The sequence below is a fragment of the Rhea americana genome, unplaced genomic scaffold (genome assembly GCF_003343005.1).
Source record: "Rhea americana isolate MKP2758 unplaced genomic scaffold, rheAme1 scaffold_49, whole genome shotgun sequence".
NCBI lineage: Eukaryota > Metazoa > Chordata > Aves > Rheiformes > Rheidae > Rhea > Rhea americana.
Genome location: NW_028186634.1, coordinates 2,004,486 through 2,023,773, shown reverse-complemented (window position 1 = coordinate 2,023,773; position 19,288 = coordinate 2,004,486). Strand labels below are relative to the sequence as shown.

General features: G+C 37.0%; 1 protein-coding gene across 12 annotated transcripts in view; it reads right to left on the bottom strand.

Moving 5' to 3' along the window:
* The window catches only part of SOX6 (SRY-box transcription factor 6), a 373,675-nt gene that overhangs the window by 168,639 nt on the left and 185,748 nt on the right, over positions 1–19,288 (bottom strand). For all 12 annotated transcript variants that reach the window (XM_085317147.1, XM_085317158.1, XM_085317157.1 and 9 more), the window contains one exon: positions 6,751–6,840. In XM_085317147.1, coding sequence (XP_085173273.1) covers positions 6,751–6,840 — 90 coding nt within the window. The remainder of the gene's footprint in view (positions 1–6,750; positions 6,841–19,288) is intronic.

Here is a 19,288-nt window from a genome sequence, read left to right as displayed (position 1 = left end):
AGATACTATGGGGCATGGTAAGTTCAGCTAGAATAGTTTTATTTTCGAGTCAATTACCTTCACCATGCAAAATCAGACTAAAGCGTACACAAACATTAACTACAGAATACACTTATGAAACAGCCAGTCATTCGGAGAGCAAGGTATCACTTAATTTAGAAGGTCAGGTTAGACCTGGAGATGTAGTTTTTGCAACACATTAYACAAAATGCCAATGACTGAAGAAAGGACAAAACAAAAATATATCTCTGATTTAGAGAGCTACAACATAAAAGTTAAGCRTATTATTTCACTGGATCATAGTAATAAATACATTACGAGAACCCTTCATTGCCCGTGGTATATTTCTAATCAAGACCAATTTCTTCAGCATTTGGAAGTAGGAGTTCTGGATTTTTTTTTTTTTTGATGCTTTCATTGGTTTCACTAATTGGAACCAGTTGATCCTTTTTCCTGTGTATTGATTTTTCAAATCCTAGCAGTTAACAATGATTCTAATGTATCATAACACTTTAGACCTTAATCACATAGTGGAGCTTTTGCTTGTAGCTTTTGTTTGAGTTTTAATTAAGAAGACCTTGTGTCTCAAAGCCTGAGCTGGGCTTTTAATTGCTAGTATGTATATCACACAGACTTCAAAAGAAATAAAATATGTTTATAACAGAGAGCACAAAGGAGAGCTTTGAAATGTCTATAGCCATACAAAGTGACATAATTAAAAACCTCTGAGTGCTTCTGTGATATAAGACTTTTATTTATTTATTTATATTTATAAAGCAGATTGCTATTTACCCTTACTGTTCCTGAAAAACAAAGTTCAGCAATTATACTGAGAATTAATCACAACAAACCCTGACTACACTGCTGGTCAGAGCTACAGGAAAACATCAAGAAATTAATTTTGCTCAAAATAGTCTTCCCACTAAATGTAGCAAACCAAAACCTCCCAAAAGCTCACCTGTGAAGATACATTTTATAAAACGGAAGCAAAAAAATAAGTGTTTTAACTTTTTGTGTAAATCTTGCATCTTTTGAGGAAAAAAAATCTAATTCACTGTAAAAACACAGAAACCATAACTTTCTCAAGGATTCWTTCACACCAAACTGCCTCCAAGAATATTCCAGAAAGAGATAGCATTAAATTACTAGATTTGAGCAGTTGTGACTCACTGTTCTCCTCCAGTAATTAATGCACACACTAAAAATGCTCCTAGAAAACACTTCTTCCCGTCTCTTCCATGTTCTATCAGGGACAAACATAATTTTTAATAATGTTTACATTATATCTTATAAGGAGACTATCAAATGAGAGAAGTCGGTTTGCTTTTCTAAATGCAACATTTCCTTAGGAAACAGGCATACCGTCTCCCTCTTAACCAAATATTTTGAGGCTATTAAATATGTACATGCCATACAGAACAGGAGTTTTCGGGTTCTTTCCAATAAAGTAACAAATACAAGATGAGAAGGAATAAGCACAGGAAACATAATGCAAGTAGACTTCTGTATTGGATGAGGTTACGGACATCAATCACTGTCCYTCCCAAAATAGAGTATACTGTACAAAGACAGCATGTGACATGCAAGTCACAATGCCTACAAATACAGATCGTGCCAGTTACAAACACCACCGATGGGAGCCAGCAAACTCACCGGTAACACAGTAGCCAGTGACCCGGGAGTCACTCCTCTCTAAGACTGTTAGACGWATTCTGACCCTTTCATGATAACATCATTGCTTCAGTTACTTAAAGACTGACCTTTTTTATTTGATCTTCAAAGACCCCGCACGCTGAGAAAGACCATTGCAGGCTATTTCAGTGGGACAACTGCCTGATGCATGCAAGACTATGCTATTCCAGAGATTTATATTTGGAACAGAAACAGAAAACTTAAAACAGACTCTGTATAGTGATAAATGATGCTACTCTGCCTAGCTGTGGCTGRTGAAGAAAAACTAGAAACCTAAGCATCAAAAATAAATGCAGTGAGGGAAGGCGAGGCCAGAGCTCTTTGCACCCAAATATCTGGAAATTTAGAAAAGAAGCCTGAATCACTTTGTTTATTGAAACTCATGATAATAAAAATGCGAATGAAGAGTATTTGTTGAGCATAATTGTTGTATGAAAGAACAAAACTGCAAAAGCCAGGCACAAGCCTCACGAACTGCCTGTATACCTTTAAAAAATATATATGCACATACACATTGGCAATTGGCATACAGTCAAATGATTAGCATGAGTGAATATGAGCTTTTTGTCTAGGTGAGCAGGTCATTTAACTCAGCTCAACTGTTTCACAGACCTTTGAAAATTTGACCGATGTGTTTCATTTATAAACATATCAAATGAACAAGTAGACTTATTTAACCACTGGAATTTGGCTACAAAGCATTCTGCCAAATGCTCCTCTGAGTTTCATACAACCTCGCTGAAGTCAATGGCTTGTTTGGCTGGAAATCAAGGAAGAATCCAGGCCATTATCAATAACTGAAATCCTAATAAAGAAACTCAGAAAAAGCACTTTTACAAATGAAGCACATTATGCAAGAGTAATTGTGAATATGAACAATCCCACTTACAGAAAAAATAAATGCTTCACTGTTTGCTACTTTTATATTGGCTTCTGTTGTATTGATAGATACAGTTTATAATTACATCTTGATTAACACTATTGTGTTCTAAACATAGAAGGTAAAGCAAGAAGACACCACTTTTTATTTGTTTCTCTCACCCAATTATCTTTTCTTCTCATCAGTGTGCTTCCCAAATATGAATAGAAACAGTTTGTGTCAGTGGCACATTATTTTTTCTGCGGCTTTCATCCTTTTTTCTGGCACCGAGTCCTAGTGAACCTCCTTCCCACAACCAAGATACTATTCTTTCCCTGGAGGGGGAGGGTGGTAGCTGCGCAGACACAGAGGAAGAGTATGTGCTCAGGTTATATCCTTCGCAAGAACAACGCCTTCCCTCTAAAATAAACAACTCCCAGTAACAGTCAGTGCAAAGAGCTGCTCCTCACCAGACCACACCTCGTTTTCCTAAAACCGAGATTTTTTCCCTAATGATCTCATTTATTTATTTTTACTGCATCGCTTCATGTCTTTAGGTTAGTCTCTCAGCAACATGAGCAGAAAGTAAGTCTGCACAAAAGTAAAAAAATATCAAACACTTAAATATATTGATTTGGAATGTAATGCAAGTTAAGCAACATRTTATCTGACATGCCAGAGAAGGCACATTTTTGACAGTAGTTCTTTCAGACCTCAACTTGCTCTGCCAGTTACCTGATTGAAATCCATTCAGCACTATGAAAATGAACTTCATGATTTTGGAAGTCTACCACCTTGGGTATTACAAGGATTTTTTTTTTTTTTTTTAGTATGCTTCTTTAGTAGATAAAAAAAGTATCTCTGGATCACCTCTTTTGCTTTACTTCCTTCCTGCACTCTGGTTTTCATGCTGCCACTGGCTAGAATGACTTTTTTTCTTCTTACTGAGATTACTCTGAAAACAATTTAAGATCCACAAATACTAATATAAGTTAATACCTAGCTATTAGTCTGATCCTTCTCAGTAGCCTACAATTTCCATATCAGCTAGAAGCTGGCCAGCTTAGAGGCACAGGCTAGGTAACTGGCTTGGGAGGCAAGGGGAAAGGAGATCTGCTTGAGGCCTGCCACTAGCCTGCTGTGTAACTCTGCACCTTGTTCTCTTCAACTATAAAACGACACTAATACCTTTGTACAGAGGTTTGAAAACTGTAAGTGGAAAGCACTGTAGAACAGCAAACATTATTTTATCTTCTGAGTTTGTCTGCGCCTTCTTTGTATTTTTGGCTGCTCACGAAAAATGTTAAATGCAGTGGCAGTACAAAGATTCAGCACTGAGTCTTGCTGGAAGTCAAGTTGCAGTAGAGAGGAATATTTCAGACATTAAGATTGCTTAAGGAAAAGTTCATAGGGATTAGAGAAAGGATCTCTTCATCTATTTTGTGTCAGTGAAGTCAGGACTCCACGATCTACCCCTCAACTCATAAATTGACCTCGTACAAGTAACTTTATCTTTCTATAACACATTTCTATATTCTATATTTCTACATTCGTATTCATGAATACAAATAGTTTTCCGTCTTCACAGTAATCCTGTGAAGGATAAAGAAAGACTTCACAAGACACAACTCTTTAGAAGTCTAAGAATTACAGCCCCAGTAACCGTGTCAGCCAGCCTCCAGAGATAGTGCGCCAACAAAAGATACAGTCATGTCCAGCTCAGCTCTTTGGAAAGAAACTGAGAAAGACAAAAGGCTGCAGGAGGAGAGAGGGAACAGCAGTGGAGCACAGTCCGTCCCACCACCTCATTCCCCTGACTGGTCTCTTCCTGTTCTGAGGGCTACCACGCTCCTAACTGCCAGCCGGGGCAGGGCTGACCGACCCTTGGGCAGCTACCCAGGCGGACCCACGACCCATCCTTCCTCACGGGGGAACTCACAGCGACTCACACTGCGAGAGGGAAGTGGGGAAYGGGAAAGTGAGGAGCACATAGCTACATTTCAATTCACACCAGCCCCACAGCATCAACCCGGTTTTTAGGACACCTGGATACGAGGAAAAACGTTCAACAATCTAATCTCCTGGGGGCAGAAACAAGATTCTCAGTATTTGATTCTCCTTTATAGCATGGTTTCTCCRCACTGTTGTGAGCAGTCAGTTACAGATACGCCAAGCCAAGGGCCAACGCAAAAAACAAGGCTGCAGAAAACAGGGCATTTTGTCCCATCATCTGTGGATATGACCACAGCACAGCACATAATCAATGTATAACATAAGCACCGGCATTAACCTCTGCCACATTTAACAACCCCACACCAAAACTATCCCACTGTTATTTCCTCTCACCCTCGCAGCAGCAGAGGAACGGGAGGCAGCCGTAGCTCTTGACGCTGAAGCTGGGGCCCCCTTCTGTGCTTTCCAAATGACTCCCAGGAAAACGTATCTGTCCTCGCGAGCATAGGAGGACAGTGGTGGAAACCAACTAAGTGACTGTCAACATTCAATCTGGTGAGGCAAACTGGACGATTCTTTTCATGCCACTAACAGATTTTACCCCTAGACAAGCTAGTTAAACGGGCTGAAAAACCTTCCAAGCCTGGATGAGAGTACTTTSTAAGCAGATGAGAAAAGGATTAGGAGGAGAACTCTACAAATTCACTCTGCAGTGAATACATATCCAAAGAAAAAAGGAGGAATAAGACAATTTCAGAAAAATTAACAGTTTTTTGTAAATGAAAGCTCATGAAAAAGCTTTTTATGCCGTATCAAAGAATAAAGAATATTTTCCTGCATTGTTAGAGATCCCACCTCTTTTAATTCTGAATCACTAATAGCATTCAAGTAGTTTCTATTTAGAGACCAAGCAGCTATATGGTGCAATTAATGGACAAACAAGCATTCAGTGTTTTCCTTGCTATTGGGAGACAATACAGCTTTATATAGAATATCATTTCAAGACATAATTTTGTTTTCTTTGTTTATTACGGTCTGTTGTTAACTTTTCTTTATTAATATGTTTTTGTAAAAGTGCATATTATATTTCTGCCACTGACACAACTATATGGTTTCCTACCTGCCTAATATRTAAGTGATATTTCTACAGGAGAAATCCAACAGAAGGAAATATCTAATTACAATTAGATTTTGGTCTTGCACCAGCTGAAGGAAATAATTAAAACTCACTTACTAAAGAAGGGCCAGTCTTTCCTCTATTTATGTAATAAATGAATGTAACTATCTTAAGTTACCCTGGTACAAATGTAAAATCGTAAGCATCAACTTTCATCAAATAATATTTCTCTTTCTGTTTTAATATTAGTAAAGACTTATTAATATAATGTGCACASATATTTCCACATATTTGTAGTTGCTATTTAAGAAAATTGTATCAGTAAAGAGAAATAAATCTAAGTACATTATGTACCYTTTAAAAATGCCTTACAAGCCCTGCTCACAGCACACAAACATAAACATATCTTTTCAATTTGTTGCTTAATCAGTAACATTGAAATTTTTTTCAATAGGAAATTCTACAGAAGAATCGGTGAGTGGGGAAAACACATTTCTAAATTCTCTGCAAGGTCTTTAATTGTCAAGGGAATTCTGATCTTACTAGATGTCTGGTCCAACGAATCCCGGATTTACTGGAACATCCTATCTATATGAGCAATAAAACTCCTACTGATTTCAGTAGCTCCAGAACTGTATCCAGAATTTCTCTTTCTCCTCAGAAACAGTGAGAATATAAACAAATATATTGTGGTATACTTCCAATTTTCMATCAAAGATTTAAAGCAGTGATCAAACTATGATCCCTTTTTTATAATCTGAAAGCAGTTTCTACATATAATTTATGTAATTGGGAAGAAACATTACTAAGTACTAAAAACTCTGTGTTTTCAAAATGTTTCTTCCTCTTCCTYTGGACACTGAGATATATAACTGATGTCAATGAACTAATGGAACTAACCTGGTGTTTCTCATAACATTCTTGATGCTGCCTATAACTGATTATTGCATGCTCTAATTTATTTGTCAAAGACCTCTGTCATTCTAAAGATAAACATTAGAAGATTGGCTGGAAAGAGGAAGACATGCTCAAATTCTGATTGTTATTTCTATTATTTTTCTGAACTTTAAGCAAATCTTTGAAACAGTGTTTAAAATATTTTTTAATAATTAAAATTTGAGTGACATACCTTTAATTTCTCCAAGAAGATCACTTGTGTTTAATTTTTCCATCTTCTCCTTCCAGTCTTTAGAAAGTAGCTTTTCCATGCAGGATGAATCTATGAGGGAAAAAAAGGAAGATATATCTAATATAATCTTACAGATTAGGAAAACAGGTGTCACTTTCCTGTTAAAACTTTTCTGTCTGTTCTAATTGGACCATATTTTCAAAGGGAAATGAACTTATAGCCAAACAGAGTTCTCGTTTAACAACATTTTCAATCCAAAGTAATTGCACTGAGGTTAATGGAGTTACTATGGATTTAACAAGGGTCTAATTGAAAGGAAAACTTTGTCCAGGATTTATGCATGCTAACTGCCAATTTACAAGCATAGATTGCCAATGTATATACAAATTCTGTCTTTTTCATTTGAGAATGATTGCACACTCAAAATTATACATGAAGATTTTGAAGCTTTTTTTAGAAATTTGGCACACAGTGTCATCTGAAACCCATTTTTATACCCATGTCAATGCAAAAGTTATTCATAAAATGTCTCCATGGAATTCATAAAAGCACTCTACATATTGGATATTCACRGTATCAGAATTTTTCCCAGTACACTGTAAACAACATGCAATCATTAGAAGATCTGCTTTCATAATTTGCAGTTCAGACTACTTTTCAAATCTTTGCCCCAGTCCAGGAGACCTTCTTCTGGCAAAACTCTCACTGAAGTCATTACATTTAGGAGAAAGTAGAACATTGGCTTCTGTAAATTGCAYAGAATCAGAGCTCATTTCCACTAGAAAATTTGCTATTGAGCATAGCAGACTCTTGAATAAAATCTGAAGGTTTTTTACAGTCCCCAAATTAAGCTAACTTACTGACTACAAAGTCTAAATGATACATGACCTTCCAGATAACTGGCAAAAGGTGATTTTTGAGATGGGAGTTCTTGTGGTTGATGTCACGATTCAGAGTCTCATGCCTTTAAGAGCCTCGGTACAGCGAGGGAATTTTCCAGCCAGCCGAACCCTCTTGCTCCCTTCCCAGGCAGTAAGACCAGCCCAGCTTCCACAAACATTGTGCCTGTATTTTCATGGGTACACAGACTCACTACCAATGACCATGCTAAACTCCTGGGAAACACATAAGCTCGGTTCAGCAAGGTACCAAAACCCGATTTAAATGCAGATCTATTCTTGAAATGAATCTTTGCAAACAGCCCTCATTATAAGACCACACGTCGTTCTTGGTGGTGCTGAGAACCTTGTGGCTTACTCGGACATACTGTAAACATSCATCTGCTAAGCCGGTCAGAAACTCTCCACCCAAGCTGCCATTTGTGTACAATGGATATCAATCTAGACTATACTTTCTAAACCTATTAATGTTCCAAATTTTGACAACATTTGCCCTGATATCACTGCAGTCACGTAAGAATTAAAACTTGGGTGTACMAGAAGGCAGAATTCAACCCCACATATCTTCTGTTAGCTACTAGCAGASTAAAGGCCAAATCCTGGTTCACATTCTCATGTCAGCAGTCCTATTAGAAGCACGCACACAAGTGAAAGCAAACACAAAAAGCCCATGCTGAGACATGTATCACCTGAGACAGCATCTATACAACAGGTAACAGTTTGTTCCACTTCAGAGGACTCTAAAAATAGTCAGAGGAGGAGTATTCAAAAGGGTCATAAAAGGAAGAGTAAGAGAATATTGGGAAGAAGTTCAAGGAGGAAAAAAGGCCAGATATAGACAATCACATTTTAGGATGCAAATAGTTTCACACTACAAATTTGCGTTAGCATCCCTCATTTGAAAGAACAAAAAACAAAACCAGTTGAAAGCATACCAAACTGTAACTATCAAAAGATCAAAGATCAGATTTTAATTGCAACACATTTTCACCACGCAAGCCTCCATGGAAAGACAACACAGCTAGTAAATGTTTTTGAAGTAATATTTCAGTAGAAAAGCTAATTTATTTACTAATTATATCTTTCTGTAAAAGAAACAAAATTAAGGAGCTGTAAGTTGCAATAGGCAATGTTAAAATATTTGTTATATAATAACAATTTACTTTTAACAAAAGCAGGCACTTATTACTTTTATGAGTTCTGGCCTGATAATAGAAGAACCAAGAAATAACCATCAATTATCAATAGAACATTATAATTTGTCCTTTTTTGTGATATCATCATTAGTTTAAAAAGATGTTTCTGTGTTTCTCCCCTGCCAAAATTTCAGACCCCCTTATCCCTGCAAAAAGAGAGCTTTAGAATTTTATTTTGATGTTTGGTATAGGTTATGTATTTTAATGCTTTTTTAGCTAAGATTTTTTCCTCAATTCATACAAAAAAAGGAAAAATGTTTAAATTAAAAAAAGAAACAATTAGTTTCATAAGAGTTATAAAATATTTTCCTTGAAGCATTTGTTTTATTTCTTCTCTTACTTTTCTAAAGAACATGCATGTTTATCTGTACTTACATTAAGTAAGGGGAAAGAAGTACATTTCTAAAGATGGACTGAGAAAGAATAGGAATATAAAGCAGATCAATCTGTGTGCCTTCTTCTTCATATAATTACACAGTTAGTTACAATTTCTGTCTCTTTAAATGCCTCAAAAATTCCTTAAGAAGAATTTCTTTAAACACTACCATGCCATTCAAATTCTCGAAAAAAGATATTTGACTATACAACCTATAGCTACTGTATTTTGCTATTGGAAAAATTACAAAAATACACAATGAGTCTTTTAATAAAGTTTTTGTATAGCACTGTAAATGTAGCTCCTTTGAAATTCCTGTAAATTTTCAATTAGCAGGGTTAATATACATAATTYTTAGAATTCAAAATCATGTTATGTATTAAAGCTCTCGGGAGGTCCTTCACATTAGACACAAACCTAAATATAAAGGTTTATACTTGAAAGGCATGTCTCCCTTCAAGTTCTGTATGCTGTGTTCACGAATACACACATTTTGAAAATGTTTGGGAAAAAGAAAGGGATTTTCTTCTTCTTTTCCTACTGAAAATTAGTTTTTCACATAAATATAAAATCTACAAAGAAGTCTTCTGACATCAGCTAAATGTCTTCATCCATATTGATTCATTTTCTGATTTGATTCATTATAGAAACAAAGCATCGACTCAGAATCCAGCACTGAACATCGAAGACGCCTGAATTCACATCTGCACTGCATCAGCCTCCCTGTACTGAGGCTCCACTCCGCAACCGTTCCAAAGCCTTGAGGATCAGGGCATTTGCAAAATTCAGAGATATTCCAGTTAAAGACAATTATAAAAGAAGCAAAGAAAAAAAAMCAGCATCTATACATTTTCAGCTCTTATCACTGACATTATAAACCACAGCTGGGTTTATGCCACAGAGTAAGTAGCATATTTAGCACTGACACATCTAAGATCAAATTAATGTAGTTGCACTGAAGCAATTTATTACATTAACAACAAACAGATTCTGATCTTTTATACTTTTATGCTATAAACTAGGAAAAAAAATTCTTTCAAGGACAGCGAACAGGTTAAGCATAATTAGACTGGGATGACTAAATGAAATCATTGAGCATTATTTAATATCACGGTTTATTACATACTTGGTTAGTAATTTTAATTGCAGAGTAAAGGAGTTTAAAGTACTGTGAGAATTTTGTTAGACAAAATACTTTTGTAAAGGCGAATGAGAAGAGATCGTTAAAAGACAAATAAGCAGGAGGAAAAAAAAAAAAAAAAAAAGGCAGAGAAAAAACCTGTAGGTGTTAGAGGAAAAGGAGCTCTCCACAATGACAAAGCATCGATGAAAAGAATTAACATTTGTCCACTGGGTAATCAATCAGTCATGGAATGGATGGCATCCAGCTCTTTGTTGCGAGGCCAGGCCGGGATGARGAACGCGTGTGCTAGCCAGCACAGCCAAGCTCTTCACTTCTTCTGCCTAAATGAAAGTCATCTTGTTCCTATCAAGGATACCTTCTGCCTCTTGTGTCTTTTTCTTTCCTTTTTTTTTAAAAAAAAATCACTCTCACACAGTTCAACAAGTTAGCAACCCCAGCTACAGCTTACATGAATACTGCATGACCTTACAGCGGCCTGCACCTTTCCTCATCGACTTGGGGGGGGGCAGGTTTTTTGGTTTAATTCACTGAAGTAGCCGCTTACTACTTTCTTTGAAACACAGATTTGAGGGGAAAAAAAAAAAAGGCGTTCGTGCCGTGTGTGTGTTTTTGTTTTTTATGGTAAAGTCATACATAAAAGAAAGCCTAAATGTGAGAGTGCAGCAGCAAAACTTCAAAGAACTGACTGTCAGACATTATTATTTCAAATCAGCTTTGACTTTCTGAGACTTAATAAAACACTATAGTACAGACTGGCATATTTATAACACTCATACCGGTGATGAACTGAACTGTCTCTTTCCTGCTACTGTGCAGTGCCTTGTTATTTCTTTTATAATAAGCTTCCCTCAAAACATGTTGTAACAATACTGCAAACTGATAATTATTAATGATAGGAGTTCTAAAACACGACTTGTTTTGCATACAATTCTTTTTGAATACCTACATTACTTTGTGACAGAAGACAAAAGCACATTGATTTATTAATAATGATTGCAAATGCACAGTAAGTCCGTAAACAATACWGAAATATAGTTCAATCAAAGGTATACATGACATTTTTCTACGTGCATGTAAACTGTTACATCTCAAGGAAAGAGGCTCTGGAAAAGATGAAGTAGAGGAAGTAGAAGAGAAATCAGGTACACTCCAAAGAAAACTATTTTCAAATATGCCCAGCATAGGAAGGCAGAGAAGGATAAACTTCACTTCTGCACTTTGGAAGAACAATGCTATAGATTCACTGTGATCTTCGTCTCTGTGTCAGAAGTTACAGTCTATAGTTGTAACTCATTACAGTGTAGCAGACGTTGCTAAATAAAGGCAAACGTACTACATTTTTGCAAGCTTTGGGATGATATAACAACATGCAAGTTCCTCCATCTTTAATATTCTGTGTTCTCTTAGCTACTCTCATTATATTTATTTGCCTTCAGCTCCACGGGAGAAGATGTGTCCTTCGGATTRGACTTTTTCAAACGAATTCAAATGCTTCATTCAAGTCTGTATCACATGGGAAGAACGGTGCCAGTGGAATTACCCTGTGAGCGACTATGAAATATTTGTTAAAGTTTTTTTTCTTTGAAAGACTACTAAATAAGATTATGAACTCTTTGGGACAGACATSTCTGTTCTTACAAGACCTACCCCAGTGGAATTCCGCTACAAAAGCAAAGCTGGGTTTGTTCCCCAAAACCAAGTGAGGTGCACATAGCTATTACAGTGGCTAGTATTTTATTACCTTCTTCTCTACTGTGCCTTTGCACATCTCATGCCTCGTGAGAACATATTTTCTCAAGTAGCTGATGCTGAAGGCATAATAATAACAATAACAATAATAACAACAGTAATAATACCGTTGCACATACGAAAGAGGAAGGTTTGTTTTGGCATTCTTCATAGAATATTAAATCCAGTAGAAAGTAGCAAAATCTGAATAAAACTAGTATTCTACAAATATTCTTGAGTAGAAGCCAAGTATAGTTTATATTTACTCCAGTCAGTGTTTGTTACTTACAAGTAACCTAGAACTCCGTGTCCATTGGTGGTGGTGGTAGATTCATTTATAAAAATGTGAATTATTCAGAAAATGTGGTATATATATTTTTTTAATCTGGTGATCAATTTTAATACAGCTGTGTAGAATAGCTAGACTTTTGACTAACTGATCCATCTCTGAGTGCATGCCGACAGCTTGATTGCATGCCTTCTGTGAATTCACTGCCCTCCAGATTTCCTTGAGATAAAGAACCACCTAGCACAGGTCTTTACCACACATGTATTTCATGGTTTTCAGTCTTTGCAATATGTACTTTAAAAACACATGCAAAATGTAACACTTCAGTATTAAAGGGAAAAGCAAAAGGTTAATTTATTTCACTTCGCTAAAACAAGATTTTATAACTTAGTAGCAATTAGAAAGGAAATTAAGGAYTTTGCATTTACATTCCTGATTTGAGAAATAAAAACATAATTTAACCATGACTATCAGAAACTTAACTGCAGTATGGTATTATCTATTCTTTTTCAATGCAAGGATGTAAAGTTTGTGTAATGCTACTAAAATAGATTCTTAGTTGCCATAGCTACTTTTCTTATTCTTTCAAACACAAATTATCCTTTTCTGTTTCAATAAACTTTAAATAAAAGAAAAAGAGATAGCAACAATACAAAACTAATCAAAAATCAGCCTGAAGGCTCGACATCTATAGCTGCGGCATACTGCCACTCATTCATAAGGAGTTTGGCTTCGATCTTGCTGTCACTAGAAAGGCAGGTCAGAAGAATCTCATCTCAGCCCTGCCAATTTCCATATTTCTATCCGACAGTAATTAATTGTCACGGTCTAACAGAAAATTAAAATATAAGGCATTTCAAACACGTTGTTAGCCAGTAAACTGCTTTCTTTGACCAACTTTTCAAGATGTTGCTGATTTAATAACTCTTCAGAAACTGAAATCACGAAAAATAAAAGCACTCTCACAACACCAGAACGAACAATACGACATTCAGAACAGGAAAACCTGCTAATTGCTTTTGCTACATTTATTGCAAATGACAGTCGAGTTCTCTCCACAGTTCACTTCTGCGGTCCGCCGTTAGGGAGCCAGGCAGTCCCGGGCAGCCCTCCCTCCCTCCTCCCACGCCGACGCTCTCTGCCCACCGTGGGGCCCGGCCCGGCTGCCGGAGCTGCGCCGCCGCCGGCACGCGCCTCGCGAGGCTACTGCTGAACACCTAGCGCATACTCTGATCCTGAATTAGAGCATGGTCTCGATCCCGAATGCAAGCTGCAGGCACTACTGTAAAGCACGCAAACCGAGAAAGGGGGCTCGCAGCTCAGGAAGGCCCTCCTGCGTACAACTACACGTGAAAGAGCTTCAGCTCACAGTAGATGTTTGCTTGCAAAAGCGATAATGCAAATGCAGCTGCCTGCTGACTACCTACATTACAGTTTTGTTTAGGACAGGGAACCAAGTAAATCTGCCAACTGCTGTATATTTTTTATGGTGACAAGATTTCCACAATATGATAAAATTAGAACTGTAAGAGCTTGGAGAGCTCTCTTAACTTTTAATTAAAACTCTCCAAGCTCACTAAAAATAATTAGACATTAAAATGTTCTGGTTTTCCTCTGAATTCATTTGCGCTCCTTGACTGGTCTAGATCTTGTATGAAACAACAGACTTTCTAAACAGAAGCCCTGGAATTTATCTGGGGGTAATCTCCAGGCTTGCTTTCTAAGATGCGGCTAGGGGGAAAAACTGCAGAGAGTCTGAAGCCTGTACCCACTCTGCCTAAGATGGCTTGCTTCAATAGAAATTCTCCAGTAAAAGGCTTCGTGCAAAAGTCCAGATAAAAAGAACTCTGAATTCCATGTAAAGAATAATCCAAGATACAGTTCTGACCTTTATTTTTATTTATTTATTAAAAAGCAGAACCTTTAACCTTGCAAATGTTTTTGTTCTCTTAAAATAACTCATACAATGCTATATGCCACACTATTTTTAGAAAAGCAACAAGAGAAAGCATGCTTTTCCCATACAGCAGGGCACTGATATAAACATCAACACAGATGCTCTGTGAGAGAGAGCTGGACTTCTCAAGCACTTGATCATTAAGGAATGCACCAACTGTTTTAGATAATCTCGTGCCAGCTCCAGTTCTGCTCCACACTCCCCTTTGGGAGTGGCCAATCTTGTCCTGCTCCTAATTTTTCATTTTACTCACTCCTCCATTCTTTCCTCTTTATTTTCTCTTTTTTTCCCCTAGAGCAGAGGGAGAGAGGCATTGTGTGCCAAGCAATGCAAGACTAGAATCACTTCCCCAAACAGAGCAAAACTTTCAGACAATTAACCCTCCCCTCTTCTTTCAGATAAATTACTAAGTATAAAATGCAATCTGTTTCCTTTGTTTACTCAATATGAACAATTTGTAAATGACTCAAGGATAAAATTCAGAAAATGTTGTGCTAAATTAGAACCATTATAAACATGCTAATGACTGCTCAACTAAAACATGCAGGATCAGTGTGAAGAAATATATTTAGTTCCTGTGAAATACAGTTGTATTGCCTCAGAACTATTTGGTCACTTAATTGTATATGATTACTCCAGGAAAATGTTAATTTCATGAACACTGCACTAGACGATACACTGTGTATGTCAAAAGAAGCTTTCTGAAATGTCAGTGTAATCGCTTGGATGCAATGTTTTGGCACATTATTGGAAGAGAAATGTCTTTTAAGTCTGTCAAAATTACATGTACATTTCATTCTTCCACTTAAAGTTCCCATTCCATTATGAGGTATATTTTACTGTTAGATTGGCTGTATTCGTTGAAGTATATATCATTGCCTTATTTGCATTACAATGATCGTATACAGTACATCGTATGTAATCACCTCTTCCCTAAGTATACGCACCCCTATTTGCTTCCTAAGTGAACATATAATACTGACAAGAGAGAGTCTCCGACTTTATACAACAGCTATCAGGGATGGTTAGGAAAAAGGGGACTGCAATTTGCTTGCAATCCCTGAGCACAGAACGACACATTAAAGGAGAGTGACACGCTTATTTTGCTGTCTCTTATTACACATTTATTAGCAAAAAAATAACAAAATCAATAGGATTTGCATTTGTTATTTTCTGATGGGAGAAAGCTGGGCTAATGGAAGCAGGTCTTCAGACCTTTATTATTTTTCTTTGCCTTCCCGTCATACTGKACTGACCATCCCTAGAGGATAGATTTTTTTTTCTCCGAGTAGAAAAGAAGAACAGGCTGAGCCAGTATCTTTCCTAGAATCCACTGCCATAGCTCCATCAAGGTCTACTTAGTCATGAACAGAGTTGAAATTTCTCCCAGTATTTGGCCTAATTATCCATTCTCTTAACCTCCTACCACCACTCCTTGTTACAACCCTTTCCTAACCCTAAACAACTCACTTTGCTCTGCACTACCTGCAAATGCTCGGGAGCTGAAGTGACGYTCTCCTCGTTATCACTCAAACACGCCGTGGAGAATTTAATCTAGAAACCTTTCGGTGTTACGCTAGTGTGAAGCGATTCTTACAGCAGATGGCCTCCGGACCTGCCTATTAGGGAATACACAGTATTCAACAGGTCRCTTACTTACAGCAAAATTCACCAAATTCACCACTAAATTTGGTGCAGACAACAAATCAGTTGGGGCATAAGTGAATGTCTAGATCTACATACAATTTTCTCGTATGTAGTGTCTGGCTTTCTAAACTATTAGAAATTTTGTAAAATGAACATGAAAATGTTAGCATAAGTTCTGGGGAATAAGAATGTCTTAAACTAAAGGTAATCAAAAAATAAAGTGTGCGCTCCTTCATTCCAGGTGGGTTTGGGGGCAGAAAATGGAGGGAGCTTCCTGAAAAGCAAGAAAATAGGGTTTCTATTAAACTGATTAATGTTCCTTGGAAATTTTGTGACACCAGATTTATGAACAAAACATGGATGATTCAAAAGACCTCTATTTTGTTCCCCCAAATTATGTTCCACTCATTACCCTAATAATGCAGTAATAAACATCTGTTTAACGATTTGAAGGCTTCTTAATATTGTGTGTAAAAATCTTAACTCAGCTCTTACATAAAATATTCTGAAATTAAAACAATTGTATAACAAAAAGAATTTTTCATGAGAAATCCTTAAGGGTTTTTGTATGTAAAAATATAATACAAAGAAAGCAAAATAATATGCTCTTGATTTGAAATGACTTCAAACAAGGATGCAAAGGAATGAAAACAATAGCTAGAATCTCCTCTCTATTTATCATTTCTGAAGGTCTCTATGGCACATGATGAAGTCTTTTCCGGGACACTAAAATACACTAGCAAAATCAGTTCTACTGCTTCCTTTGTACTAATAAAATTTTCACTTAAGCTTATTATCATTGAAATATAGAACAAATAAGACTGCCAAAATAACTCCAGCAAACGGAGCTTTAAAAGGTTTACAGATCTTACAAGAACCAATCTACTTGCCATGGAGATACATTTCAGGAATAATAGCTGATATACTGTAAATCTGTGAAAACATTTAAGAAAGGAATACACCAATATCCTCGAGAATAACATCTTAAAATTTTCAATCCCCTACACACATATACATTTTCCTATATATTCTCCTATTTCATTTCCCTATATACATTTTTCCCCTGAAAATTAGCTATCTTTTTTTCTTCTAAAAGAGCATTATTAATATTGTAAAGTCAGGTACTGAAAAGATACGGAAATGTAAGAACTAAGTTGTCCAGGCAATCTTAATTCATCCCTGTGTACATAAGCATTACGATAAATTCTTTAACTAAAAAAAAAAATGTACAACTAAAAAACAATGTACGTGATTTTTTATAGGATTCTTGCTGTATTCAGCACACAGGACAGCCCCAGAAAAAAACATAAACCAGGACCGTGGAGCAAACRAGGCTGTTGTCCATAGGATCACTGGCCATGTTTCATCGCAGAAGTCAGGAGAAACRATGTGAATGAGGGAGGTGACTGCAAAAGCAGAAATGAAGGTTTTGCAGTTATGGCACTTCATTTTCTGGGATCTCGATTTTAAAAACTTGGGTTTGCATTTGAGCAAGTGCTGAGCRTTCACAGCTGCAGCTCAAGCCAGTGTAAACATTGAGACTGCAATATATATAGCTATATATAAACTGCTGCACAAAGTTAAGTCCGCTKGAAAAAAAAATCAAGACCTGAACACCTCAAAAAGGACAACCAATAAATCAATGGTATTTTTGAAGTCACACTGTGTCTCAGTCCTATACTGTAAAGTGAGTACACAGACCACCCTTCTTTTCCCTTTACAAAGACTTTGAGAAGGTAATTTTTGTTTTAAAAGCATTTATAGAATATGCCAGAAAACCTGTTATGTAATATCCTTGTCTTCAGAGTACACCATGAATAATAGGCAATAAATAGACACTGAGGACTCAGTTTGACCAATGAGGCTACAACAAAATACTGGATAATTTCACATTCAGTGAGAGTCATCCTGTTAGTGAACTGAACAAAACAGAATTAATGGTGAAGAAAAGTAGTATTTATTCATGCAAGTGAAACTTATACGCAACCCTTAGTTATACGCAAACAAAGATTTTTTTCACTTAAAAACCCTTAAGTTCTGTYGGATATCCAAAGAAGCTCTTTATTAGTTACGTGGCTATTCTGAAAAATTAAAACATTTTTAAACCTATGCTCATATGGAGTTCAAACCTTTAGAAATCAGATTTATCAGGCAGATTTGGAATCAGTGGTGATTTGTGGGCATTGACCATGTTGCTTAAAGGGAAGGTGAGCAAGGGACTGAGCTGGGATTCACACTGGACTTCACCACCTAAAGCACTAGCGTGTTTATAAAGGAACGCACGTTGCACCCTAGCCTAGCGTGGCAAAACAGACCCGGTGCCCTGAAGGGGTCCCAAGGCCTTCTGCTCTCCTGACGGAGCGTACCCTGGCAGTCCCCCAGCACAGCTGCACCGGCCCCCGTCTCCTTCGCGCATGCGACTGAACAGCACAGCACGCGACCTGAGCCGCTAACCCACCGCGCRTCTCTGCGCGGGACGAGACCCATTCTTGCCTCCAAAGCTGATGCGCAAATTCATCACCCTACAAATTGTCCTAGAACATATAGCACAGTAATACAATAAATTTCACAGTGTAAGAAAGTGGGGGCCTTTTGGAAACAACTGACAGCAGATTAAATAATATTTAGGGAGTTCTCATCCCAAAATGTGCTATCCAAGAAAGTAAATACATAGTCAGTGCAATGAAACCTTCACCGCTACTGAGAAAGGAAACCACAGCAAGCTCGCGTTGTCTATTTTGTGCGCTTCTGTATTTCCTATTCTGCTAATAAATGATCTTTCTTTTCCAGAAGTTTCCTCACTACAAGCAAGAAACAGGCAATAGGGCTCTAGAGAGCTATGTCACAGCCCTCACYAAGAATTATATTGCAGGTAACAAAGATAATTTATAGGATTTCTATCCTAAACATTTAGTCTCCTTGCTCTTGTTGATTTAATCCAGACTGTATACTTATAACAGTTGAAATTAATGAGCTGAATTTTAGCTGCATAACTCCCAAGAAAATTTAAGCATGGCTGAAATTCTTCACAGGTACTTTGAAATTGTAGATATTAATGCTATTTTATGATACACTCTTTAAGCAAAAGCAAAAAACAATCTAACAAAGACTCAATTGTTTAGAAAGATTCTTCTCATATTCAGGGCCAATAGAAAGTTTCACGTTATCGRAATAACCCATATGCAAAGGATTGCTCAGTTACATGTTCTGGCTTAGGCGCTAGAAGTCCCCATTCCAAAGAACGGGCCACAGCAGAAAATACCCGTGTTAGAACGTTCAACTGTTCAGTATACTGGAAAAGG